This window comes from Cynocephalus volans, chromosome 16 (genome assembly GCF_027409185.1).
Source record: "Cynocephalus volans isolate mCynVol1 chromosome 16, mCynVol1.pri, whole genome shotgun sequence".
Classification (NCBI taxonomy): Eukaryota; Metazoa; Chordata; class Mammalia; order Dermoptera; family Cynocephalidae; genus Cynocephalus; species Cynocephalus volans.
The window spans coordinates 16,809,901-16,837,743 of NC_084475.1; the positions used below are offsets into that span (position 1 = coordinate 16,809,901).

A 27,843-nucleotide genomic window follows, 5' to 3' on the forward strand; every position below is an offset into this window, starting at 1 on the left:
TCACCATCTAGGCAGGGGAGCACACAGTTCTGCAGTGTAATAAAGAGAAAAGTAGACAACAAATACTTTTATTTGCCACTTCAGAGTGAGGCGGACACCCAGAGATGGGATGCTATTCTCTAATCTGACACCCCTGGAAAGAGTAACACCATGAATGCTTCACTGTTCAATGAATGGCAGCAGGCACAGCAGTTTCTGAAAGAAAAATATGATTCTCTATAAAAGACTTACTGGAAGTCGCCAGGAGTGGGGTGGGGTGTGGGGTGCAGTGACAACTGAATAGAAATGTGTCAGGGCACTCCACTCCCCTGACCAGGCTCAACATTAACACACTCTTCTCCCTGGGGTCGAAACAACTGAATGGACACTATGGTTAGGACTTCATCTGCCTTGCACTTCTCTTCAGTATCAGTGGGATTTGCAGGTTCTTTTCAGGGAAGCATCTATAACTTCTGTGTAAGGAACAAGGCTGTTGACAGCAGACATTTAAGGCCATGTTATTCATCCATTGCTCTGTCTTCTCTTTGACAATCTCAATCCTCCTACCCACCAATCTTGGTGAGGGACACTATCTAATTGCAGGCTATTTCCAGGCCTCCCTTGAGAGGAAAAACTGTGTACATAACTGACGGCAGTGCTCTGTACATGTTTTCCTTAAGAGTTCCAGGCTCAAGCAACCATGAAAGCTAGTCATCCACAGTGATGTTTCGGAAAAGGTAAGCCATGGACTCTCCATTGTGGATTCTCCGAATTGCTTCAGAAAGAATCAAACTGATATCCACAGTCTTTATCTTGGGACACTGCAGCTTCTGTACCTCATGAGGGACAGTATTCGTCACCACCACCTAAGTCACGCAGCAATAGAAAATAAAGTTATTGAACAAAAAATTTAAAAAGTTACTAATGTGTGCCCCAAACTGATACTCAGAAAAGTTTATCTAACATATAGTACCCACAGCCCAAGTTCCAAACTATGAATCCCTGTTCCGCTGAGTACAGTTTTACAAACTAAAGTTGCCCAGCTTTACACAAGGGGAAGGTTACATGGCTCAGAACAGAAGACTCAAGTCCTATGAATATCCTAGCCTATGTGCAGAAATACAGTGACTGTGTAAAACTTTCATATTATCAGAGAAAGCAAGTCTTAAGAGAAATGCTACTATAGTGTGTCAAATTATATTAAAGTACAGAAGCAAATCTATTTTTTTTGGTGGCTGGCCAGTACAGTGATCCAGATCCTCGACCTTGGTGTTACAACACTGCACAAAGCAAATCTTTATGCAAACAGACATATACTCTATTTGTAAATACATACCTTTCCCCAAAAACTGCTAGCCAGCATAGGCAGTATTTCATAGGCACTCTAGAGAGAGACTAACCAATTTAATTTTGTTGGTGGGGGACGGGTAGCTGGCCAGTATGGGGAGCAATTTAATACTGACTGAGTCATTTTATCATTCACAGAAAATACAGCCACAAATCTTGAATCAAGCTGAATGTTCCAAGCTGTTAATGCAGACAGACCTCATCAATGGAAGCCTCCTCAATCAGGCGGGGGGCCTCTGCCGACAGAATGCCGTGAGTGGCCATGACATAGATCTTGTAAGCACCTCTCTCTTTCAGGATCTCCGCAGCAGCAACAAAACTCTCCACATCATCAATAATGTCATCCTGAGAGGAGAACAGAGTTAGTATTAAGGAACCACCCTCTACGCCAGGCTGTAAAGACACACACTTCTCTGCTCTGTTCTGCACTTTGTTTCAGAGGATTTCTGATGGAAAATCAGAGCTATGTGCCTGGGTCAAAGTCTGAACATCCAGGGCTGGCCCGTGGCTCACTTGGGAGAGTGCAGTGCTGATAACACCAAGGCCACAGGTTCGGATCCCTATATAGGGATAGCCGGTTAGCTCACTCGGGAGAGCGTGGTGCTGACAACACCAAGTCAAGGGTTGAGATCCCCTTACCAGTCATCTTTAAAAAAAAAAAAGACCGAATATCCAGAAATGGCAATAGAAGTGCCTTGCCTGTACTTGGTGTGTCCGTCAGAGCAAAGAGCAGTGAAGCCTTACAACCAACCATACGTGTGTGACATTATACCTGGAGTTAAGATTGCCAAGACTTATTTCCCTGCTTTAAATTTCTGATTAATTCCACAGAGCCAGTGTCCCATTTATTTTTTTTCCAAGGGAATATTATAGGAGAGGAAAACAGACATAAAGTGAGCTTCTGTAAAGGACCAGTAACCCTTTAGCCAGCAAAGACATCCAGAGCTGGGTGCACATATACGTCAAATGAAAAATGAGCCTGCACTGGGACACCTGTTCTCATTCGTGAAAGACAACAGCTCATCTTCAGCTCATCTTAGGGGCCTAAGGATTAAGGATGATTAAGCAAGCCGGCTTGAGGGACCTAGAACCCATAAGGGGAAGGTTATAATGCTGAATTTCCTTAATGGGAGATACTATGCCATTTTTTTTTTATCTGTAGGTTATACTTTAATCCCTGTTCAACTATATAAAAATTTCTGCTACTTGTCCTATGGGAGTTTGGGTGAGAAAGAATAGATGGATCCATTTAAATCTATCATCATTACTGGAAATACAATCCACAAGTAGACAACCTACTGACTAAGAGCCAGTAGTGTTATCTCTGCACATGAAGGATGACACATGACCATACCACTATGATTGCGATGCGTCCTCCAACATCTCCAACCACGGTTATTGGTGGCTTCTCTTTGGCCATCATCACTAGCAAAACAGATAAATGTAAATCACAACCTCATTCCCTGAAGTGACGGCAAAACCACTGTACAGACAAATAATAGTAATAATGAAAACACAACAAAACACACTGATTCCTCCTTAATGAACCAACGAACCTGGGATCTCAGAAATAGAGTTGTCTAGAGGAGTGCTGGACAACAGAAATAGAAGGCAAGCTGTGCATGAACTTTTAATATTTCTAGTTGCCACACTGAAAAGTAAAAGGGCTGGCCAGTTAGCTCAGTGATTAGAGCCAAGGTCAATGGTTCAGATCCCTATACCAGCCAGCCATCGCCTCCCCCAAATAAAAACAAACAGGATAAATAGATCTTACTTTATCCAATATATCTGAACTATTACCACTGCAACATGTAATTGATATAAAAATGTACTGAGATGTTTTACATTTTTTTCACACTAAGTCTTTGCTATTTGGTGGGAGCCGCATGTGACTAACAGCCACCATAATGCACAGCACAAAAGATGGAGCAGCAGAGAATGGAAGATTTCACAAACACAGAAGCAGCACTGCAATGCCACTCAAAACAGAAAAATTCGGGCCTGCCTGTGGCTCACTCGGGAGAGTGTGGTGCTGAAAACACCAAGGCCATGGGTTCGGATCCCATATAGGGATGGCTGGTTAGCTCACTTGGGAGAGCGTGGTGCTGACAACACCAAGTCAAGGGTTAAGATCCCCTTACCGGTCATCTTTGTTTAAAAAAAAAAACAGAAAAATTCAACTGATAAAGGAATGCAGAATAAATGCCGCTCTGTAGAACACCAATCAGCGAAAGGCTACCAGATCAAGAGATGGCTTTACTTCATTTTCTTCCAAAGTAACCTTATTTCAACAATGTAACCTTATTATCAGATAACTGCACTACTGACATAATCAGAGTGTTTCCTGAAAATCAGGAACTTGAAGACAATAACTACAGGCCCATCGTCTTTTCCTGCTTTAATTGGTCCTTAAAGTAGAGGCTTCTTATCTGACTACAAAATCTACATCTGGAAAAGGCCATCAGTGTATAAAGCAAACTACAAGACAGAGAAAGAAAATAAGATTTACCCTCAAAACGAGGTTAGTAAACTGAGAGGGAAAAAAATTTTTTTCAGAAGAACAGGCTAAGTATTGTACTTTTTTCGGGGGGAGGGGAGAGCCACAGTATGGGGAGTATTCTTTTTTCGAAAGCTTTTTATTCTTTTGAAATATTTATTAAATTAGTAGTGGAGGAAGGGGAAGAGAATAACATTAGGGGGATTATACAGTTTAGTGATTAACAGGAAACCGTCAATTTTGGCTGATTCCCATCTATGGGCATTGCATACCTTAAAGACCAAGTACTCCTTTCTGTAAACCAGCAAATTAGCTGAGATGAAATTCAGTACTATTTTACTAGATAATTTTATTTATTTTTTGTAGGCTGGCTGGTACAGGAATTGAACCCTGGACCTTCTGTTATCAGCATCATGATCTAACCAACTGAACCAAGTAACCAGCCCCATAAGGACAAGTTTTAATAGACATCATCTAAAAAGAGGCAGAAAATAAACCACCCATATTAGGAGCAACATCCTAGGGTTCTGTCTTTAAATTATACCAGGTGGGTAGGTGGTTATGTTGATCTACCCACTTCTTAAAAAGAGGTGGTCTCTTTTCTTGACCATTTTTCTCTGTAAAAAAAAACAAAGATTGCAAACCACTGTCCCTCATCAGAGATCAACAGAAATCCAGCTCTAGTTTTATGCAGAAAACATGTAACGGTATTCATGCTTACTTTTCTACAACCCTATCTCCCCCCAAAACTATTGTTAATTTGAAATGAAAAAACCAAGGCTATGATTGAGGTTAAAAAAGGCTAAAAAGGCTTGTTAGCTCACTTGGTTAGAGTGTGGTGCTGGTAACATGAGGTCGTAGATTCAGGTGCCCATACCAGCCAGCTGCCAAAAATAAATAAGGCTTAAAAGAAAGCCTTTTTCCCCAATATATTCATTCCCTGTTCATATCTGCCTTTAGGATCTGGATAAAATGGAACACATAATTTGGTGGCTACTACAAAAACAGACAGACTTTATTACAGGACAGAGGGAAATTACTAGCACCTCATAGAACAATAATTTTCTAATAGCTTACCCAGAAAATAAAACACTTAAAATTCCAAATTTTCAAAGCATGCAGGTACTGAAGGTCAAGGATAAAGGATGCTAAAACTACCGTAAGTTTAAGATTCTTTTCTCTTTCTCCATTTTATCAAAAATCCAGTTTAAAAATAAAATTAATTGTGCATTAATTGTGGCCAGAAATCACTGTCAAAACTATATGAACTACAGTAAAAATGTCTTCATTTCATCAAATCATTTCCAATGTTCTTATGAATAAAGTAGAAAACTGTCTTTTGCTTTTAAAATGAGCATTTGGCTCAGTTCAGATCCCTGTACTAGCCAGCTGCCAAAAAATAAAAGAATATATAAAATTATCATTTCCCCAGGCTGGCCAGGTAGCTCAGGTTGGTTAGAGCGTGGTGCTGACACACCAATGTCCTGGGTTCAATCCCTGTACTGGCCAGCCACCCGAAGATAAAGAAAATAAAATAAAATGGGCTATGAGGAATTATTCATTCCTTACCCATTTAAATCTTGGTTTATTTCTAGTTCAATGAAATGTCAAACTTTATCAACAGACTGAAAATCTTTAAAAATGTATCAGAAATAAAATAAGGTCTATAGTAGAAAAAGAACTAAATTGACTTCAGTCTTATAACCCTGTTTACATGCAAACAAATCAAAATTTACATTTAACAGATTCAAGAGGAGCTAATGTCTGTTTTCACTTTAGCGATAAAAACCACATCTTCACTTGTAAAATTAAGAAACCAGGAATATCAAACCAGAAAAGGTTACTTCCTCTCATTTTCGGGATCCAAACTCTTAATTTCACCACTGTGGCAAATATGGACCACTCTTTAGCACAACTACAGACATACAATCTTTTCACGTTCTTTAGATGCCCTTGCTGATCACCAGTGAGGAATCAAATCTACCTTATAAAATGGCAAAACTTTAAAGTTTCACTCCTTCATTCATACAACTTCAACTTCACTTTTAATAAATTACTCTAAAACGGTTTCTCAACCTCGGCACTACTGATATTTTGGATTGGATAACTGTCGCGTTGTAGGACATTCAGCAGCTCTCTGCCCTATACCCACTAGAAGCCAGTAGCACCCCACCTCCCCCTAATTGTGACAACCAAACCATCTCCAGACATTGCCAATATCCCCTGGGGGGCTCCCAGTTGAGAACTACTGCTCTAAAAGAATGGGTTTAAGAAAGATAAAATAGTTCATCTTTCTAAAAAAAAAAAAAGCAAAGATTCCAAGGGTACTTGCTTTTCTTTGGCATTGTCATAACATCCCAATATTTTAATCTTCATTACTAATAAATGAACCATTAGAACATACTGTATAACTGGTATATAAATACAAAACATATTTAATTTGGAAGGTACGATTACACATATAAGAAATAATATCCAGGGTTTGATCCCTGTTTTGGTCAGCTGTCAAAAACAAAACACATTTTTTTCCCCCAGAATTGTCTTGTCTAAGTCTATAAAAGGGAATCACAGAAAATGATCCTGTAGGGCCGGCCCGTGGCTCACTCGGTAGAGTGCGGTGCTGATAACACCAAGGCCCCGGGTTCGGATCCCATATACGGATGGCCGGTTCGCTCACTGGCTGAGCGTGGTGCTGACAACACCAAGTCGAGGGTTAAGATCCCCTTACCGGTCATCTTTAAAAAAAAAAAAAAAAAGAAAAAAGAAAATGATCCTGTAGCAATTATAGAAGTTGTAATGTAAACAAACACCGGAGGGCCAGCCTGTGGCTCACTTGGGAGAGTGAGGTGCTGATAACACCAAGGCCACTGGTATGGATCTCTACATAGGGATGGCCGGTTAGCTCACTTGGAAGAGCATGGTGCTAACACCACGTCAAGGGTTAACGATCCCCTTACAGGTCATCTTTTAAAAACAAACAAACCAAAAACCACAACAGTATGTTCATAGAGAAATGCATTCTGTCACACTATTTCCATGATGCATATGATAATGGCAAGGGGAATACACTGTTACAACCATTAAGTAACAAAGCAACATTTTCAGAATAGAGAATCTCACCATATAAAGTATAGTGATAACATAGCAGTATCTATCAACATAACCTCTGACCCACTAATTTTATTTCTTGGTCATTTAACTTGTAAAGATATGCAATCACTTAGAAAGGACATAAGTCAAAGTTATCACAGGTAGTAATGTGCAGTAATTGAGTGTGTACACTGTGGAGCACAAATCTTGGTTTCTGAGTACCATTCTCCACTAAAGAAATCAGGGTTCCTTGGAGAAATAGCCAATTCCGGGGCTAAGAAAGTACAAGATGAACATGGAATATTTAATTACACCAGAAAATAAGGACATATCAAATATAATAGGGACATGTCAAAAGGACACAGGAGGCAGCTTGAAGGGGAATTTTTCAGAAAAGTCTGAAACAATTTGAACATTAAATAATAGCAATGGATTATAACCCACTGAATAAAATGAGATTCTATGAATCCATACTGATATAAATGAGTGAATGAACAGAGAAGAAGGAAACACTTTCTTACACTAGAATGTCAACTACTAAATATAGAGGGAACGATGGAATCAGAAAAATGACCATTTGACAACAATCACAGTAATAATTGTTCAGGCAAGAATCATCAATAGATGCTAAGTTTGATGAGAAACAGGATATTTGCATAGTCTTAACATAAGTGACTATTAATTACAAAGGGAAAAAAGAGTAACTTTACAGTGAAGGGCCGGCCCGTGGCTCACTCGGGAGAGTGTGGTGCTGAGAACACCAAGGCCCCAGGTTCGGATCCCATATAAGGATGGCCAGTTCGCTCACTGGCTGAGCGTGGTGCTCACAACACCAAGTCAAGGGTTAAGATCCCCTTACCGGTCATCTTTAAAAAAAAAAAAAAAAAACTTTACAGTGAAGAAGCCTGCCAGACACCGCTTTAACCAAGTGATCAAAAATCAACAGCGCCAGTAATGAGACACATCACGTGTTTCCTGTGATAGTGCTGCCAAAAGTGCAAACCTGAATCTAATCATGAGGACACAAACAAGCACCAATTAAGGGACAGTCTACAAAATAATGGGCCTGTACTGTTCAAAAGTATCAAGGCCATAAGAAACAAAGAACAGAGGAGCCATTCCAGATTAAATGAGACTAAAGAGAAATGACAACTAAATGCCATGTGACCCTGGATTAGGTCCTGGACCAGAAAAAAAGTTTTTTTCTTTTGCTCTACAGGACATTGGTGAGACAATTGGTAAAATATGAATAAGGCCTGTAGATAATAGTATTATAATATTAGTTTCCTGAGTCTGATTAATTATGTAAGAGAGTCTTTTGTTTTTAGAAGTATACACTAAAGTATTTCAGAATAAAGGGGCATTATATCCACAACCCACTCTCAAACGGTACAAAAAATAACAATATGTATATAAATGTTAAATTTGGAGACTCTTATGAAGAGTATTGTGGAAGTCTGTATTATTCTTTCAACTTCTCTCTAGTTCAAAATAAAAAGCTAAGAAAAACAAAGTGTGGATTCTGGAGCCAGATGCTTTATTCCAAACCTTGAATCTACCTGCTCCTGGCTGTGGGTCTGTTTCCTGGTTGAAAGATTGAGAAATAATAAAAGTCCCTAGACAGAAGGTTGAGGACCAACTGCAGTGATCTCCTAATGTGCTCAGAACAGCTCTTTGCATGTAATCAGAGCTCAATAGATGTGTATTACTACTAGAGCTTTGTTTTTCACAGCGTAAGATTGAAAAAAAAAAAAAAAAAAAACCCTACCTGTCCATCAACAGGGAACTGATTAAATAGATTGTGGTAGGTTGGTGGCGCTGCAACTAAGCTCAGGTGTAGCAGTGTTGGCAGTGGTTGCAGTGGGAAGTTTGGCGCAACGACTCACACCATTTTGCTGGTACAGCCTACCAGAAGGCCAGGGCAGAACTTCCACTGACTGTGAATCAGTGAGTGAACGCATGGAAGGCATTTGTAAAGTGTATGAAGAACATCTGAAGATAATGAATCCCAACAGTCCCTCTATCACACATGACATCAGTCAGTTGTTTGATTTTACCAATGATCTGGCAGACCTCAGCTGCCTTGTTTACCAAGCTGATACCCAGACACCAGCCTATAACAAAGAGTGGGTAAAAGATCTACGTGCTCCTTTATGGGCAGGCACAACAGGCCCAGAACTAATTGAGCTGGGAGCATTAGGAGAATGGGGATGTGCTAGGAACACAGGAGTGTACAGCTTACTGTGGTGGAAGTTTTGTATTACAGCAATCCTCTTTCCATTTTGTTACACTCTAGCCAAGACTGAATGTATTAGATGAAATGTGAGAATCTTGTTCAATCTGAAACCCCCCTTGTCCCCTTTTTTTCTTTTCTTTTTTTAATGATGATTTAGATGTAAGTTCTTTGTCAGTTAATATTGGTTCCAATCCTTCAAACTGTTCATATCTGCTTTATAACATTCACTATACGAACCCTTCAAGATGGGATGAGGGGTGGTAACAGTTTAGTTATATCCTCAAGATATAGTCTTAGTGAAAAACCAATGTTCTTTACTTACAAAGTAAATAAATTATGGTATATCCTTAAAATAGAATACTATGAAGTTGTTAAAAAGACAGAAGTTTGTATGTACTGACAGGAAAGGAGCTAATGAATGAAAAGAGCAAGGGGGCAGAGCAATACTGCCATTTGTGTGGACTTGAGAAGGGCTGGCCCGTTAGCTCTGTTGGTCAGAGCACAGTGTTGTGACACCAAGGTCCAGCAAGGGTTCAGATCCCTGTACAGGACAGCCACCAAAGAAGTGTGTAGAAATGAGAGAAAAAGAAGTACGAGGTGACCCTCAAAGAGTTCACGGAAAGGTTCGTATATCTTTTAATTCTATTTTTCCACGAACTTTTTGAAGTGCCCTCATATTTGCTTATATATCCATAAGGCCTCTGAATGGATACACCAGAAGCCAACCAGATTGGAGACATGAGTACCTGGGGGAAGAAGGTTTGTGGGAGGCCAGGAGGCTTTGCATTGTAAAAGATTTTCTATTTTTTGAATTCTGAAATATGTGAATGTATCATTTATTCAAGAATGTTTAATTATAAAACTCTCAAAAAGTAAATAAAATGCTAATACCAAAAATTTAAATTAAAAAAAACAATGTAATAAAATTTACAGAGTGGAAAAGAAAATAAGAATGCTTATACACAGGTGTCTGTCTGAAATAACTGAGGTGTAACTATTCTAACATTTCTTCCCCTTACTATTAATCTGTATTTTTGTTTTTTGGGTTTTTTTTTTTTTTTTTTTTTTGGCAGCTGGCCGGTATTGGGAACTAAACCCTTGACCTTGGTGTTACAAGACTGCTCTCTAACCAACTGAGCTAACTTGCCAGCCCTAATCTCTATTTCTGGGGCATGGCAAACAGATACAGATTTTAAAAAGAAATAATCTCCATCTAAAACCTTAAACATATTTTCCACTATAGAATGTTAGTTATTACCCTCTACTCTGTACTGGCCAGCCACCAAAAAAAAAAAAAAAAAAAAAAGTCCCCGGAAGTAAATAGCTTCCACATGGTTGGATTAATAACAGCAAGTTAGTTGGGTATGAGGTCAAATGGCTATTACTAAAATAAATGCTAAAGTTACCTGATGGCCAAAGCCTCAATAGCTATCACCTACCTTACCAAAATATAAAATTAAGATTTCACACAGCTTTTTTACTAAAGTTATATTTAACACTCTCTGAATGTGAAGTGCTACCCAGAATAGCTCAGCTGTCCTTATACTGACTACAAATGTGTGTAACACACGCACTTGCCTTTTACAAAGGGAGAAATCAATGCAATACCATCCAATTAATTAAAAATAGCAAGACAGCATACACACCCACAGGTGTTAACTCCTAGCCATTTACACTGATTAAAACTTTCTTCAGTTTACAAATAAAATAAAAACACAGAGCTAATCTTACATGGCAACTCCAGGCCTGGATGCACAGTAGCATTTTTGACCATGGGGGGAGAATGACGACCATCGTCCATGTCCAGCTCTGTACACTGAGCTTCTCCGTGGATTACAGCTAAACCCAGACGCAGTCTTTCAGCATATGACTGGGCCCTAAGAGAAAGACAGAGAGAAATGGTGAAACTGATAGGAGGAAACCAAAGCATCACTATTTCATCACTCTATTAATCATGAAATGAAAATATCATTCAACTTTTCAGGAACACACAAAAAATTATTTACATAAATCAGAATGTGAGGCCCAGGACAGAATGTAAATGCCTTCAGTGGCACATGAGTTGGGGTCTGGGCTACTATGTAATACTAGATCATTTTGGTCCTCTCCTTTGTCCAATATTCTAACAGTGATTTTCAGAAGAAAGAACTTTGTTCTAAAAGGTGTCTTAAAAACCATTGCCTACCAGCCAGCTGTCAAAACAAACAAACAAAAAAACCATCACCCGGCTGGCCAGTTAGCTCAGTTGGTTAGAGCACAACCTTATAACACCAAGGTCACGAGTTTGGATCCCCATACCGGCCAGCTGCCAAAAAAAATAGAAAAGAAATTGCCTGAAAAATTCTCAGAGTCCCACTGTTCTCCTTTTCCTGAGAACCTGAAGGAGAACTTCATTTTCTCCCAGGGGAAAGCTGAGTTATTCAGAGACCCACTTGTGTTGTTTGGAAGCTAGAAAGCTGTGGTGTGGAATATGACAAGGATGTGGGGGAAACTTGAGCCAGTGAGCTATTAAAGGCCACGTTATGACCCCTGGATTCCAAAACAGCTAATTCTGACTCAGAAGCACTTAGAGGGGATTTTTACAAATGTCTGCCTTACTTACCTTTTTGCGGCATCAGGAGACTTGGCTACAATGACTGCATTTCTGTAATTTGGAATCTAGATTTGGAGGAAAAATAGAAAATACTGAAAAAAATAACACCTAGATGCTAGTAATACATTTGTTCCTCATATATCAATGATCCAAACTAGCTAATATGCTAGAATTTCATTCACACATTTAAAATTTTTCAGCATTTGTCAATTGACATCATTGCAAAAATACTACTACATCAAGAGATAAAAAGTTTTCATTCTAGAAAACACAAGCAAATTGCTAAAGATACTTAGAAGGAAATCCATTTTTAATGTCTTCTAAAGATATGATCCTCCATGAATAAATGCGAACCCTATCTGGCTGCCTCAGGCATTAAGACTTAAGGGAAAAATCATTTGATGTGCCTTTCAATATTGAAATCTGATAACAGAGAAGAACTAAATAGGATCTCTTTTGAGGACAATGGGGTGTTTGTTGGTGGCTCCTCACTTCTTCCTGGATATACTGAAGCAGGAAAGGTGAGGCTCTAAGGTTGTCCACTGGAAAGCTGAAAAAGCCTTGTATTTCCTTTTGATGAAGATCCATAGTGATAATGTGAGTTAAACCTGAAATTTTAAAACAAAAAATTACAAAGTTCACCCCTACAAGTTAATGGCGACAGTGGACACAAACTAGATGCTCAACTCCTGTTTCCTACCAGAAGACTGAAAGCAGAGGATACCGTGAACAAGCATAGTAGTTACAGACTTTATTGCTAACCTTAACACAACTTAGTGGACTAAAGAATGAGTCAAGCCTAATATGAAAGAGCCTATAACCTTCCACACAGACAAAGAACTAAAGTGGAGAAAAGCACGTTCTCCTCTACTGCTGTTATTAGCTTGGTCCTGAAAACTGAGAAAAGAAAAATCAGCTAGAAGCAAAAATATGAATATGGAATTAATAAATATCAAAGCAATAAAAGATGTAAAAAATGGTAAGGCCTTGATTAAAGAATCTAGGAAGAAATGTTAAGAACTGTGGCTTAAGTAGGAAGAAATAAGAAAGCAAAAGCAAAGTAATATACATTTTAGAAGAAAAGAGATTCATATAACACAAAGATAAGATTCTGAAGTCTGGAATAATTTATGTGATAAAGGAATGGTTTAAGAAGTATTCCTTTTTTTTTGGCAGCTGGCTGAAAATCCAGTTTTAATACTATGGTCTTAAATAGTATTTAGCTAACTAAGGCAAATACATAAATCTAGACTTGAAGCTCAAAAGGTCACATACAAATGTCAAGACTGCCAGGAAAAACTTTAATGATTAAGATGAAATGGAAAAAAAGTGACAGAACAATTAAAATGAACAGCCCATCACTAGAGAATAGAAAACACTGAAGCAATGCTATTCTAAAGTAAGGAGAAAAGAAAAAAATAAGAACTTATACCTAAGCACACACATCCCTAACCAAACTATGCAAAAGGAAACAAATAAGAAAAAGCAATCAGCAAACAACATGTAAAGAAAGCAGGTCCCAAACTAGATACGCAAAGTATGAACTAATCTCAAATAGGGAAGAATCCTGAACAGTGCTGGGACCCCAGGTCTGTTCACACTCACCTGCTTTCGCCAGCATCGACGCTAAGAGCTTGCACACAATGGAGCCCCTCTTTCTCATCTTGCTTTGCTTGCTGTAGGGGAAGTAAGGGATGACTCCAATAATATTCCTGGCACAGGCGGTCTTCAGTGCATAAGCCATGATCAACAGCTCCATCACAGCTGTATTCACATCTCTGAAACAGAAAAATTTGTAGTTTTGTTTGTTTTATTGGCAGCTTGCCGGTACAGGGATCCAAACCCTTGACCTTGGTGTTACAGGGTGGCACTGTAACCAGTGGAGCTAACCAGCTAGCCCTGTTAAATTTGTATTTTTGGGTCAAGTCCATTTATTAACCCCTAGAAAAGATCTCAGCTTCAGCAATTTAACATGGGCTGCCAAGATTGGTGTTACAGGCATTTTATCATCACACTAACTTATGATGGCATCTCACAAATGCAGGGGAAAGCTTAGTAACTCTTCCTTTTAGCTGAGTAAGCTCTGGTTTTCATCTGTGGTTACTCAAACCCACAGCACAGTTAACCCCCTCACCTTTGCCTGCATCTTCTGTGCTAGTGACAGTTACTGCAGTGGCATACAAAGCAACTGCTGGTGACCAGTTACCCCACACTGGCTGGCACTCTCCCAGGGATTGACACTCATGCCAGCATCAGTGACAAGGGAAACCCACCTGCCCTTCTATTTAGCCGCCATTAACAGAAAGATTTGGTCTGTTTTTTTTCTTGTTGGGGGAGGGAGGGAGGGTCTTGGAACTTGTCTTCAAAAACCTACCCCATCCCTTCTTTCCCTGAGATATACAGATTCCTGACAACGATCACCCAAATAGACAAAGAAGCAAATATGAATATGAAAGGCAATTCCCCCACTCATAGCGAATGTGAATTGCTGTCCTTTGCCAAGGCTGATCAAACCTCAGGTGGGCTCTACCTTTAAGAGGCGAAAGCCTTGAAATGCCTCAGGATGCCTCTGCTATATAACTAGCAGATAATACTAAAAAAAAATCCTAATTCTCTGTGTTTTTTAGATGGTGCTGAAGTATTAAGTACTCAAGCAATAAAAGTACTATGCCAGTTCACTGCGGCAAATCTAATAACCTTCTTTATAGGATACACAATCACACATATCCACTTTGTCTTTTCTCCAAATTTTTCCTCTCTTCCATACCCACCATCCTAAGAGATATAGGAACCGCCAGGTGAGGATATTTTTGCTTTGATACAAACTGAACCACTGGGAAGAGAATTATGGCTTCTACATAATCTTTTTTTTTTTTTTAATTAATTAATTTATTTATTTATTTTTAAAAAGATGACCGGTAAGGGGATCTTCACCCTTGGCTTGGTGTTGTCAGCACCACGCTCAGCCAGTGAGCTAACCGGCCATCCCTATATGGGATCCGAACCCGGGGCCTTGGTGTTATCAGCACCACACTCTCCCGAGTGAGCCACGGGCCGGCCCAAGGCTTCTACATAATCTTAACACAAGTACACATAAAGGACGTACCATATTCAAGACAGGGTTTGGGTGTCAAAGGTACCCACTTATACCTATGCTCTTTCTTCAAAGGGAAAGGAGCCTTTCCATATATTAAGACGCATGTAAAACTGTCATGGTTATTCTACAGATTCACTCTCTGCTACAACTCTGTAAAGTGCTTCCTACTTTTTCTTTTGGTCAAATTTTCTAATACCCCAAGTACAGGTGAAAAAAACTGCAGACGTTTCCCAATTAGCCATTAACCAACTCATTTTTCCATGCCTTTGTCCCTCCCTTGAAAGACACTTGCACATTGATACTTCTTCATTTGTTAAGTTCAGTCTATATTAAGTTTCACTCTAGATTGAATGTATTAAATATTTATACTGAGCAATCTTGGTTACCATGAGATGTCAAAACCAAAAATTATATAAAATGCAACTTTTTACCACAAAGGACACTAACAACATACTGTTTCTATGCTTGACTAGTTAGAGATGACCACTGACACAGGGAGGAAATCACAAGAGGACAACGCTGTTAACAGTGAACATTTTATTGCCATGACAGTAGACTGTGAATATATACTGATTTTGACATGTTAAAGGAAGTCTGAACTAAAACCAGGAATTTCAAAGTATAGACAGAAACCCCAAAGGTCTTTTCAATTTCAGTGGGGAAGGAAGTAAACATCAAGTAGGGACTCACTGAGATCTAAGAACAGCAGAGGGGAATCCCAATTATGCAAACATGGAGAAAGGATGGAAAAGTATAAAAATTGTGTATAGTATTCATTAAATCACTCCACAAGTACTTGAGGGCCTATATATGCTAGCAACGTAGAAGGCTGAAATCCATGTATTCATAAAACAAAAACTCATCGACTCACTGAGTGCCTACTACAGGCTAGGCATTGTTTTAGGTGCTGGAGACAGCTGTGAGGAAAGAAAAATCTCTCCCCTATGGAGCTTAAGTTCTAGTGGGCATATGGAGGGAGACATATCATAACCAAAGGGAAATTATGGATATAGTTGTCCTTCTACCGTACAAACACAAACCAACCCATACATTTGCACACCCAAAATGGAGAAATCAAGGGTTCTAGGGCTGGCTGGTCAGCTCAGTTGGTTAGAGCATGGTGCTGAGAACACCAAGGTCCAGGGTTCCATCCCTGTACCGGCCAGCCAAGGGATAAAAAAGGATTCTACGGTTTGAGAACATCAAGAACACCACCACCACCTGCCTCAGAGGGTGGTGGGGATGACTGGATGGCATAATGCCCCTGGAGCCCTCAGAACAGTGCCTGGCACCTACCAGCCACTGCAATGTCAGCCATTACCATTATTTCTCTCCCTACCTCCTAAAATCATAATAAAAGTAAAGAAAAAAGAATACTGCATAGCCTCAGGAAAATGTGCTATAAAAACATTCAGTCTTATTAGGTCAATCCTATGATTATGTATTGAAAAAGATTACACTTTCATGAGGCATCAAAACCTGTTTTCCCAACTCATCATGAAAATGAAAAACTTTTCAACCTCCTGGCTCTGCAACGACTGTACTTTAGTGGTCCACAAACAGCAGGGAAGGCAGCTCATAAACTCCTCAGTCATTCATGTCATCCATGCTGTGCAGATCATCTAACAAAAACGGGTATGCGACGTGAGGAGGTCATAGCCTTTTATTTCTTCCCTTGACTCTGGGATGATCCCTAAATGCATGTAATGGAGCAACGGTCACAAGGAGAACTACCCCCCGACTAGGCTAAGTCCCCTTGGAGAAGAGCTGAAAGTCAAAGCTCAAATTCCAGGTACCGAGTGTTATCAAGATTTCTTAAAGATAAACAATTCTTTATATAACACACATCCTTTTGCTACCATAAATTCAGTTAGGGTAATAAAGAGACTTTACCAACCAATATTGCCTTTGGACTTAGGCCCCCCATTTCCTGGAAGATTAGTGACAGAGCTGGCCCACCTGTGGCTACAAAGGCTGAGGTTCTATTCTTCCCAAACACTGAGTAAACTAGTGGAGGGCTCTTAGTCTAAGGCAGACAAGCCAGGGACCTAGGGTCACATGTGGCTCTTTCCTGTGCCCTAAAGGAACTCAAGAATGCAGAAAAAATATTGATGATAATGCAACTTTACTATTCTCTATCAACAAAAGCCAGGATAAGCATGAACAGCCACAGAGCAGCCACGTGGAGTGGCAAGCTCCCTTGCCACGAGCACTGTACTCCTAGCAAAGCCCCTCAGGTCTTCCCCTCATTTTTAAGATGCAATGTCAAAAAAAACCACCAGGCAAAAAGACTCCAGTTGCCAGGAGGAAAACAATACAAAACCAAAATAGCTGGAGGAAATGTAAATTAGTATATCCTCAACATACATACAGGACAATGCAGCTGTATCTATCAATACTACAATACATGGATCCTTATTCTGAGCAATTCCATTTGGTTCTTCCTGTAACAGCTTGAACCAAAGTGACTCCACTTTGTTAAACTTCTAAATTTAACAGTTTTTTCTTCCTTACTCTTGTAATCCAAACTGCATAGCTTGCAGCTGGGTATTAGAATACAATGACTCTTGTTCACATGACTGCTAGAACATAATGACTCCTGTTCGCACTGTACATAGAATAATTATAGAAGAAATTATTAACCCAGATGGCCATTCTTTACTAGCTTACTAACTAGATCTTTCTGAGGTTAACAGGAACTGAATCCATGACTTGACTTGATGGAGGAGGGTCACCATGAATCAGCTCCCACCTGAGAAGTTCTTTGATGCTTATCTGCAATTTTATGATTATGCTTGCACGTCCCTGCTTAGGTCACCATGAATCAGCCCTCTACCACCTGTCTCTATAAAACCCTTTGGGCAAGGCTGGGAAAAGTGGAAATGGTCCTTGAGAAAGAAGTCCACCATTTTCCCAGGCTGCCAGCTTCCTGATTAAAGGCTACCTTTCCTTATACCAACACTTGTCTCTCAATTATTGGCTACTGAGCGGTGCGCAAACAGACCTTTGGGGTTTCGGTAACATTCCTACAGATATGCCTGAAACACAGACAACATGGCTTATGTACAAGGATGTTCACAGTAGCACTGTTGTTAGCACAAGTCTAGAAACAAACTAATGCACAACTAGTTGAATAAACTGTGGTACATCCATACAACATATTATGAAATACCAAAAGACAAGATAGGAGGGTTGGCTGGTTAGCTCATTTGGTAGAGCACAGTGCTGATAACACCAAGGTCAAGGGTTTGGATTCCAAACAGGCCAGCCGCCAAAAAAAAAAAAAAAAAAAGGAGAATACAGACTCACTCACGTGGTATTCCTTCCAAAAATGCACAAAATGAATCTCATCATAGTTAAATATCTGACAAACTCATATTGAGAGACATCTGACAAAATAACCAGCAAAATATCAAAGTGTTCAAAAGTGCTGACAAGGAAAGACTGAGGAACTGTTCCAGACTGAAGAAGACTGAACAAAGACAATGGCTAAATGCTACGTCAGATTCTGAACTAGTTCTGTCTGCTGCAGAGAACATTACTGGGAAAATGGGCAGAACTTGAACAGAGCCTGTTGTAAGGGTGAGGTGTAAGTGTTAATATCCTGATTCTGACGGCTGCATTGTGGTTATGTGAGAGAAAGTCCGCATCTGTAGGAATCACACACTAAAGTATTTGGAGGTAGTGAGGCATCGGGTTGGCAACTTACTCCAAAATGGTTGCACCATACATACAAGTTTCCTGTAAGTTTGTGATTGTTTCAAACTAAGAATTTCCAAAGATGAGGTAGCTCTTTATGTACTGATATAGAATGTTGTTCTATTTTTAAAACTTAAGCACAGAATGTACTACAGACTCCTTTTATGTCAAAATTAAGAAATATGTATAAGCAACTGCTTAAATATGCATAAAGTCTCTGAAAAAATACCCAAAAAACTAATAACACCAGCTGTCTCCAGAGAAGGAAACTGGGTGGTTGAGGTCACAGGGAGGTGTCATTATATACCCTTTGAAACTTGAACCATGTAGATATTTGTTGTGTAAGAAAAATTTAGATTAAAAAAATTAAAATTAACTCTTTTTTGGTTTTGAGGATCACTTGAATAATGGAGCCTAAGTTTGTATACACATATAAACAATATGGAGGAATAAATAAATGTTTAAGGTACTTAGATTAAAAAAAATGGGGAGTGCGGGCTGGCTCAGTTGCTTACGGCCCAGTGTTCCAACCCCAAAGTCAAGGGTGTGGACCCCACTCCCCGTATCGGCCAGCCACAAAAAGAAAAAAAAAAAAGGATGGGGAGTGGATGAGAAGGGCTGGATAATTTTTAATTTTTGGTACACATTTCTATAATGCCTGTATTTTTAGACATGAACATTATATTTTTGTAATCAGAAAAAAGTATTAAAAATAAACAAAAATAGGGGCCAGCCTGTGGCTCACTCAGGAGAGTGTGGTGCTGATAACACCAAGTCAAGGGTTAAGATCCCCGTACTGGTCATCTTTAAAAAAAAAAAAACACAAACAAAAAAGTATTAAAAATAAAACCACTTAGTATTTACTAGTAACACTATGTAAGGGATTCTGTTATATTTGCATACATGTTACCTACTCCATGACCCTGTCATTCTCGATCTCCTTCAGACCCAGCTTTTTCAATCCCCTTAATGGGGGCTAAGAATAGCTGCCATGTAGGATTTAAAGATTAAAAATAATACATATAAAGTGGTTGGCACACTGCTGGCACTCAGTGCCATTTTCATTACCAAACGGTCTCAGGAATCTAAGTTGATCAGGACATGAGGGTCTGAATTCTTCAAAGACAAAGATGCCCAACTGCCCCATTCCCCGTGAAATGATGAGAAAGGAGATAACCCCACTAGGAAGTTCACACTCAGGCAGGCCAAGGCTAGGATTCCTCCAGGGTCAACCCTCCTGCCTTAATGGAAGGAATGGTGATGCCATCTAAAGTAGAGACAGGCTAGAAACGGGCCACTGTATAAAATAAAATGCAGCACAAAAACTTTTCTCGATAGGTGTGAACCAAGAGCAGCTATCCAATGCAATTAACAACAAGAAGCTTTTCAGCAGAGTTCAGCTGACAGACACTGGCCTAGGTTCACTACATACAGAGGTAAGAGGGTAAGATATTTTGCCCTTGAGGTATTTAAAGCTCAGAGAAGATAGTCAAGTAAACTGAAAACTGTGACAAACAAGGTAGGAATTCCAGAAGACTATAATTGTGCTTTCGGAAGCATTTAGTTTAACATGCAAATAAATTCATAACTTATAAACCCCTGAATAATTGTTCATATGAAAAGATAATTACATCATTAAGGATTTCAGAGGAAAAGGGATACATAAAGTAATGCTAACTCTTACCTGGGTATTGTCTGTATAATGAAAATATCTTGGCCACGAACAGATTCTTTTATTTCAACTCTTGTTTCTGAAAAATAAAAATGTCCTAAAGTTTTTTAAAAAAGCACTTCCTGATATAATAACTAAATAGCATTTGGAGAGAGTAAAGATGAATCTAAACCAATAAGTCACTTCGTGCAACAAAATAAATCTTAACAGATTTCAGAATGATATGGACATATATTAAAAAAATAGTCAAGCTAGAAGGAAAATAAGCCAAAAACAGAAGACAAAACTATCCAAACAGGTCTACAGGGTCCATTAAACACACACACACACACACACACACACACACACGCACACACACACACACACTCTCTCTCATCACCAAAACAAACAAAAACCATAAACACCATGCATGGGAAGTGTCTATGGCAAATAAAGAGGTCAAAGGTTAACATCCATATGATCCTTTCAACAAATGCTGAGGCCTCCTCTGTGCCAGGCCCTGTGCTGGGGCACCCAAGAGGAAAACCTCGACCAAGGGGATAAAAGCGGACCCAGAAGAGACAATTCAATACCAAAGGGTAACAGACAACTCTCCAGGCCCAACGTGCCAGAGCCAGACCAGCTGTGAGGAAGAAGAAAGAATAATGGGGCAGGAACAATGGGCTCACTGCAAGCTGGAACATGCAGTGAGGAAGGGAGCATGGGAACAGAGGAAGGAGTGGCGGCAGAGTGTGCAAAGCAGAGGAGTGGTCAGTTCACTTGGAACCATTGGGGAAGTAGTGAGTGAAGGGAAAGAGGCAGACAGGGGGCTGGCCAGTTAGCTCACTTGATTAGATGGTACTGCTGATAACACCAAGGTCAAGGCCAGCCATAAAAAAACCAAAAAGAGCAGACAGTAGGTCAGGGAGCTAATAGGTGCCAGACCACACGTGACTCTGGACTTTACTTATTTATTTTTTAAAAGGTGACCGGTAAGGGCATCCTAACCCTTGCCTTGGTGTTGTCAGCAGCACCATGCTCTCCCAAGTGAGCTAACCGGCCATCCCTATATAGGGATCCGAACCCATGGCCTTGGTGTTATCAGCACCACACTCTCCCAAGTGAGCCACAGGGCTGGCCCTTGGACTTTATTTCTTATTTTATAAGGGGTTTGGATTTTATTCTAAGTGTAATAGGAAAGGAAATCCACTGGTAGATTTGAGGTTGGGAAGGATTTGGTCCACTTGTTTTAAAAAAAACTGCTGGCTGGCTGGCCAGTTAACTCAGTTGATCAGGGTGGGTGCTGATAACACCAGGGTTTAGGGTTCAATCCCTGTTACTGGCCAGCCACCAAAAACAACAGCAACACAACAAAAAAGAACGCTTGCTGCTCTGTCAAGAAAACTGGGTTAGGGCAAGAGTGGCACCAGGGAGACTATTCCAGCTGCTTTTGAAGGCGCCCAGCAAATGGCAGGCTGTCCTGGAGTGGCAGCAGCAGAGGCAGTGAGAAGGGGTTGGATTGAAGAGGTATTCCAAAGTCAGAGCACACAAGCCATGGAGATGGATGTAAGTGAAGACAGACAAGTGAGTGGGCAGAACCTGGATCCCAAAGAGCCCCACATGACTGCTAGGGAGAATGGACTCCAGCCTATAGGGTAGAAGCAGAAGTAAAAAATATTTGCATCTTAGGAACATCCCAGAGGAGGTGAGTAGAATGGACTAGAAAGGCTAGAAATGGAGGCAGGAAGACCTTAAGAGAAAGCAACAGCTCAAAAGAGAGATAAGCAGCAATGATGGAAGACTAGAGAAAAGGGTCTTCATTAAGCCATTTTCTCCATTTCATAAGATCCCCAAATGCATCACTATGAATTAAATCGGTGATTGCCAAATAGAGTACTTTACCTATCTGCATTAACCTTCAGGTTTTAAATACTAACATCTCCTGATTCTCCCTGGGAAACTGATAAAATTTCTAAAGTCACAAAGTAAAAAGTCACTAAGTGTGGAGGCTGGATGAAAGATACTTGGGGGTTAATTATAACACATGTAACTTATACACATGCTGGGAATGTGTGAATTCCATTCAACTACCTACTAAGTTATCTGTCCCTTCTTGAGTACTTTGCTTTTTTAGATCCCCAAACATCATTATGTCTTAGTAATTCATCCCCTCAAGCTACTTAGATGGTTATAACTTTGAAAAAGAAAAGGAAACATAAAATCATGAACCTACGTTTTCAATTCTGCAAAAATAAATGCAAGTTACTTTACATTAATTTGCCTTCACAAAGAATAAGGGCACTATAATCTGAAGTATATGGCCCCACTAGGAGATTTATAATGGAGTGTTCCCAGGACACTGGACATCAGGAAAGCTCCGCTAAGCATCATCCGTTAATGTTATAATACAGTTCTCCACACAACCCAGAGGGCAACAAAAATGGGTTACCAACCGATTTTTGGTTATTAGGGTAAGAGTCTACAAGAGACTTGAGATGGAGAGAACTGAAAGAGGATTTTTAAAATAAATTATCACTACCTAGTATCAGACTGCTCTTGATGCCATTTGATGACCTAGTGAGACAGATAAATATTTATCAAATACAACCCAATGTAGAAGAAAAACTATTTTATACATCTCTCCTTTTTCATTCTAAAATGACAGGATATTTGTATCATTGTGGAAAGGGGAAAAAAGACACTAAGGAGAAAAGAAAGAAAATTTAAAGTGAAGTACAGAATGATGACGTGCGCTTCTAACGCTAAAAAGAAAATGTTTCTGCATTAAACATGTGTAATATTTGCCTTTTAAAAACACACCAGCTAGGGCTGGCCCATGGCTCACTTGGGAGAGTGTGGTGCTGATAACACCAAGGCCACGGGTTCAGATCCCTACATAGGGATGGCCGGTTGGCTCACTTGGGTGAGCGTGGTGCTGACAACACCAAGTCAAGAGTTAAGATCCCCTTACCGGTCATCTTAAAAAAAAATAAACATAAAAAATAAAAAAATTTTAAAAAACAAATAACACACCAGCTGACTAAACAGTTTCGAGAAGGGGGTTTAAAAAATACTTTTAACCTACCTCCGTTGGTCTCTTGGTATACAACAGACTTCCCCAATTCAGCACCAAGACGCCTACAAGCAAAAAAAAAAAAAAAAAAAGCAATTAAGAATTCTTTTTGAAAAATTTCAGTTCATATGCACATGTTTAACAAAAAGACTCAAATAACTACACTGGCCCTCTTTCCAAAAAAACAATTCAGAAAGTCTAATTCACTAAGAACTAAAATTCTGACATTAGTCTATAAGCAGCTCACCATTTTGTGACACACTGTTTTACTGAAAAGAGCTCATAACCAAAGTTTAATGTCTGGTTCATTGTTTTTTGAATAATAATTGTCTTGGAAAATCATTTCCAAATACTTGGTTACTAGCAATAATTCTAAAAGCATAAGCCACAGGTAAATGCCTCAATTGTCAAAAGAATATAGATGAAAAGAGACTTCGGTAGGGCCGGCCTGTGGCTCACTTGGTAGAGTGCGGTGCTGATAACACCAAGGCCATGGGTTCAGATCCCTATATAGGGATGGCCAGTTAGCTCACTTGGGAGAGCGTGGTGCTGGCAACACCAAGTCAAGTTAAGATCCCCTTACCGGTCATCTTTAAAAAAAAAAAAAAAGGAAAGAGACTTTAGTGCCATTAACCAAATATAATTGTGTAGATCTTGTTTTGATCCTGGTTATAATATACCAAGTATAAAAAGCCATTTTTCAAACTAGCAAAGTATGAACATGGGTTAGTTATTACATAATAGTAAGGAATCAATGGTGGTATAAGTTTTTTTTAAAGTCCTTATCAGTTAGCATTACCATTTTTACAAGTGAAATAATAGGATCTAATCTACATGTATGTTGTCAAATGACTGGATAAGGAAAGTATGGAATATAACACAACAGAATACTACTCTGCCATAAAAAAGAATGAGATACTGCCATTCACAGCAACATGGATGAACTCAGAGAAAATCACGTTAAGTGAAATAAGTCAGGCACAGAAAGAGAAATACCATGTCCTCACTCATAAGTGGGAGCTAAAAAATAAACATATTAATTAAAAAATAAATAAAAAGAAAGAAAGAACAATCACAAAAATACGTTGAATTTTCAAAAGGAGAACTGAGGTTACCAGAGGTGGGAAAGGTGTGGGGGAAGGGAGGAATTGGTGAAGAGCCACGAAAAATGACAACATTGTACATTGTTGAATATATTAATTGTTCTGATTTGAGCATCACATATTGCACACAGGTGTTGATATCCAACACTGTACTCCACAGATATGTACAATCAACCATGTTACCAAAAAAAAAAAAAAAAACAAAGAAAGAAATAATATGATCTAAGGGTGGAATGTATTTAAAAATATTCTAGCCAGGTATATACTTGTAATGGAATATTACTCAGCCTTAAAAAGGAATGAAATTCGGGCCGAGCCCGTGGCGCACTTGGTAGAGTGCTGCGCTGGGAGCGCGGCGGGATCGGATCCTATATAGGACTGACCGGAGCACTCACTGGCTGAGTGCCGGTCACGAAAAAACGACAAAAAAAAAAAAAAAAAAAAAAAGGAATGAAATTCTGGTATGTGCCACAACGTGGATGAACCTTGAATAAATTATGCTTAGTAAAATAAGCCAGACACGTATCATTCCATTTGTATGAGGTACTTAGAATAGGAAAACCCATAAAGACGGAAAGTAGAATAGAAGTTACCAGGGGCTGGGGAGAGCGGCGAATGGAGAGTTAGTGTTTAATGAGTACAGAGTTTCTGTTTGGGATGATGAAAAAGTTCTGGAAATGAATAGTGGTGAGAGATGCACAACATAGTGAATGTAATTAATGACACTGAATTGTACACTTAAAAATGGTTAAATGATAAATCTTATGTTAAGTGTATTTTACCATAATAAAAAAAAAATACTCCAGCCAAACAAAAAAGTGCAGGATAGGTAGAGTAGGTGAAACAAGATTAGCAAAAAGCTGCTAAGTGTGGAAGTGGGATGAAAGATACCTGGAGGCTAATTGCAGCACACATGTAACTTACACATATCCTGGAAAGGTAATGTACCCAACACTTTGGCTTAAAGTACATAATCGAAATTTTAAAAATGAAGTACATAATAAAAAAAGTTCAAAGATCCTTGCTTGAAGTTTAGAGCTGAAAGGAACCATGAAAATAAAATACTATGATCTCAGGGGTCATCTAATCTAGTGATTTTCAAACTCTGTTTAGTGGTAAAACCTCTTTCTGAATTAAAATCTTACTGAGAAACTCAACATATAAAACATAAGGGATGCACAAATATTTAGTATTTACAGAAACTTAAAACCTTTCTGGAACTTGGCAGGGAAGAACCTAATATAAAAACAAAAAAACAAAAACCATTGACTTTTAAATGTGCCCTTTAAAGGTGCTCCCTTCTGTTTTCTCTCAGCAAGGTCATATGTGGTCAATAAAAACAAACACAATAGGCCGGCCCTTGGCTCACTCAGTAGAGTGCAGAGTGCGGTGCTGATAACACCAAGGCCACGGGTTCGGATCCTATAATAGGGATGGCCGGTTTGCTCTCAAAAAGAAAGACAAATAACCCGGGGTTAGAAATAGAAACTAGGTAGTAAAGTGCAAAAGGTTTTTTTGTTTGTTTGTTTTTTTACACTTTTCTAATTCCACTTAAAACTCCAAATGAAAACAGGCATAAGGGCTGGCCCGTGGCTCACTTGGGAGAGCGTGGTGCTGACAACACCAAGTCAAGGGTTAAGATCCCCTTACCAGCCATCTTTCCAGAAAAAAAAGAAAAAGAAAACAGGCATAGCTGAAAGTTTTGACTAAAGTTTCCCTTTTCTTCTACACTTCCATCTAGAATTATTATTTTATTTTTTTTATTTATTATTTGGCAGCTGGCCAGTTACAGGGATCCAACCCAGGACCCTGGTATTATCAGCACCACACTCTAACCAACCGTCCATCTAGAATTTTTAAATATATTCATGCAATTATTTATCAACCTGAAAAATTCACAGCAACTCTAATGTATACTGTTTAAAATGTGAAAACGAAGAGCTGGCCTGTTAGCTCTGTTGGTTAGAGCACGGTGCTGATAACACCAACGTCCAGGGTTCAATCCCTGTTCAGGAGCTACCAAAAACAAACAAAAAAGTGAAAATGACTTAAAAAAGTCAAAGGACAAGCTACTTATTTTATGTCTTATATTTCTGACAAGTTTATTTGGAAAGAGCCCATAAGTCTCTCCCTTTATATTAGGTAGAACTCTGTCATTCTCCAAAAAAGCCAACTAGAAAGGAGGCCATTTAGTAAACAGGTATTATTCAGAGGGCCACTATGAGCCCCCGCTCTGCTAGATACCCTACCTACCTACATTATCTCGGTCATGCTCACATTATCGTTGCCCAATAGATAGAATCATCCACATTTTACAAATGAAGTTTAGGAAAATCAAGTCTCTTGCCCAGTGTCCCAGAGCTAATAAGTGGCAAGGGTAGGAAAGCATCTGAGAGCTGTCAGACCCCAAAAGCCACCTGGGATCACAAGCTTCCCTGGGTTAAAAAGACAAAGAAAAGCAAAGACTTTCCTTCAAGTGACTGATCCAATCTAAAGACGACTTGAAACATGGTCAGGCCTAGAGTCTCTATCACCAACCCCGACCATTCTGCGGCCCAGGAGTTGCCTTTCCCCACACTTTTGCTCGGTTGCCGGGCCCTCCCCTCGGAACTACGAACTACATCCGCCTGTCCCATTAAGGAGACTCGGGAATGGCCACGGCCAGACTCAAAGGTCAGCTCCAACCGTGGGAACGGGACCAACCGAGAGCCCCTCTCCGAGGCACGCACTCCGGTGGTGGCAGAGTGCTCACCACCGCCCTGGGACGCGGGAGTGGGGACACGAAAGGAAGGACAGCGGTCCAAGGATTGGGGGCTTAAGTCGCCAAGAGTCCGCCGAAAGTTTCTCAGCTGCAAAACCGGGGGCTGGGGGTGGTTCTGTCCCCTCCGAGGGTTTGCTCAGCTCCGAAACGGAGAGGCTCTGCGACCCCGTCCCCGGGTGCAGGAAAGCGGGGCCACACAATCCCCCGGGCGGAGGCGGAGGAGCAGAGTTGCCAGAACGACCCCTGGAGAGGGGTCCCCGGGGGCGTGCCGGGCGCGGCGCCCGCCGTTCCCCGCCCGGGCCCTCCCCTCGGCCCGGCCCGGGCCTCCCGCCGCCCGCGCTTACTCGGTGATGCGCTTGGCCAGCTCCGTGCAGGCGGCCGTGGAGTTGGCCGAGAAGACTCGGTAGCCGGTGCGAGCGGCGTTCATGGCCGGCCGGGCTGCGGGGCGGGCTCGCGGGGCGCGGAAGGCCGAGGACACGGACAGCGGCGGCAGCAGCAGCAGCTTCTTGGGCATCGTCCGGCCCGAGGCGCGGTTACAGCCGGCCCCGCGCGGGGCTGCACCGGGAGCGTTTCCGACCGAGGCGGCCGCGAGGCCCGGGGGTCCGGTTGGGGAAGGCGCTGAGAAGGCCGGCGTAGGAGGGGAGAGGCCCGAGCCCCCAGCTCCCAAACGCCACCAAGGGCTCCCGCGGAGCCCACGCTCACAGCGACCCGCGCCGC

The 27,843-nt window shown here is 40.4% G+C and overlaps 1 protein-coding gene and 1 pseudogene across 1 annotated transcript; one reads left to right on the forward strand and one right to left on the reverse strand.

Moving 5' to 3' along the window:
- Positions 1–12: 12 nt before the first annotated feature.
- PRPSAP1 (phosphoribosyl pyrophosphate synthetase associated protein 1) lies at positions 13–27,843 on the reverse strand. Its single transcript, XM_063080837.1, has 10 exons — positions 27,471–27,843; positions 23,275–23,327; positions 20,223–20,289; positions 13,348–13,520; positions 12,235–12,350; positions 11,752–11,807; positions 10,881–11,026; positions 2,681–2,751; positions 1,525–1,671; positions 13–845 (listed from the first exon to the last, which is right to left on the reverse strand). The coding sequence occupies exons 1-10, from the start codon at positions 27,638–27,640 to the stop codon at positions 687–689; spliced, it is 1,158 nt and encodes a 385-aa protein (XP_062936907.1). The 5' UTR covers positions 27,641–27,843; the 3' UTR covers positions 13–686.
- Positions 4,673–9,095, forward strand: LOC134365036 (enhancer of rudimentary homolog; annotated as a pseudogene).

What these genes read in the sequence shown, in the direction of transcription:
- PRPSAP1 (XM_063080837.1), bottom strand. Translation starts at nt 27,640, where the DNA reads ATGCCCAAGAAGCTGCTGCTGCTGCCGCCGCTGTCCGTGTCCTCGGCC. An exon ending in CTGGCCAAGCGCATCACCGA is followed by an intron (nt 23,328 to 27,470) that starts GTAAGCGCGGGC and finishes TTTTGCTTGTAG; the next exon opens with GCGTCTTGGTGCTGAATTGG. An exon ending in ATTATACAGACAATACCCAG is followed by an intron (nt 13,521 to 20,222) that starts GTAAGAGTTAGC and finishes TTTCTGTTTCAG; the next exon opens with AGATGTGAATACAGCTGTGA.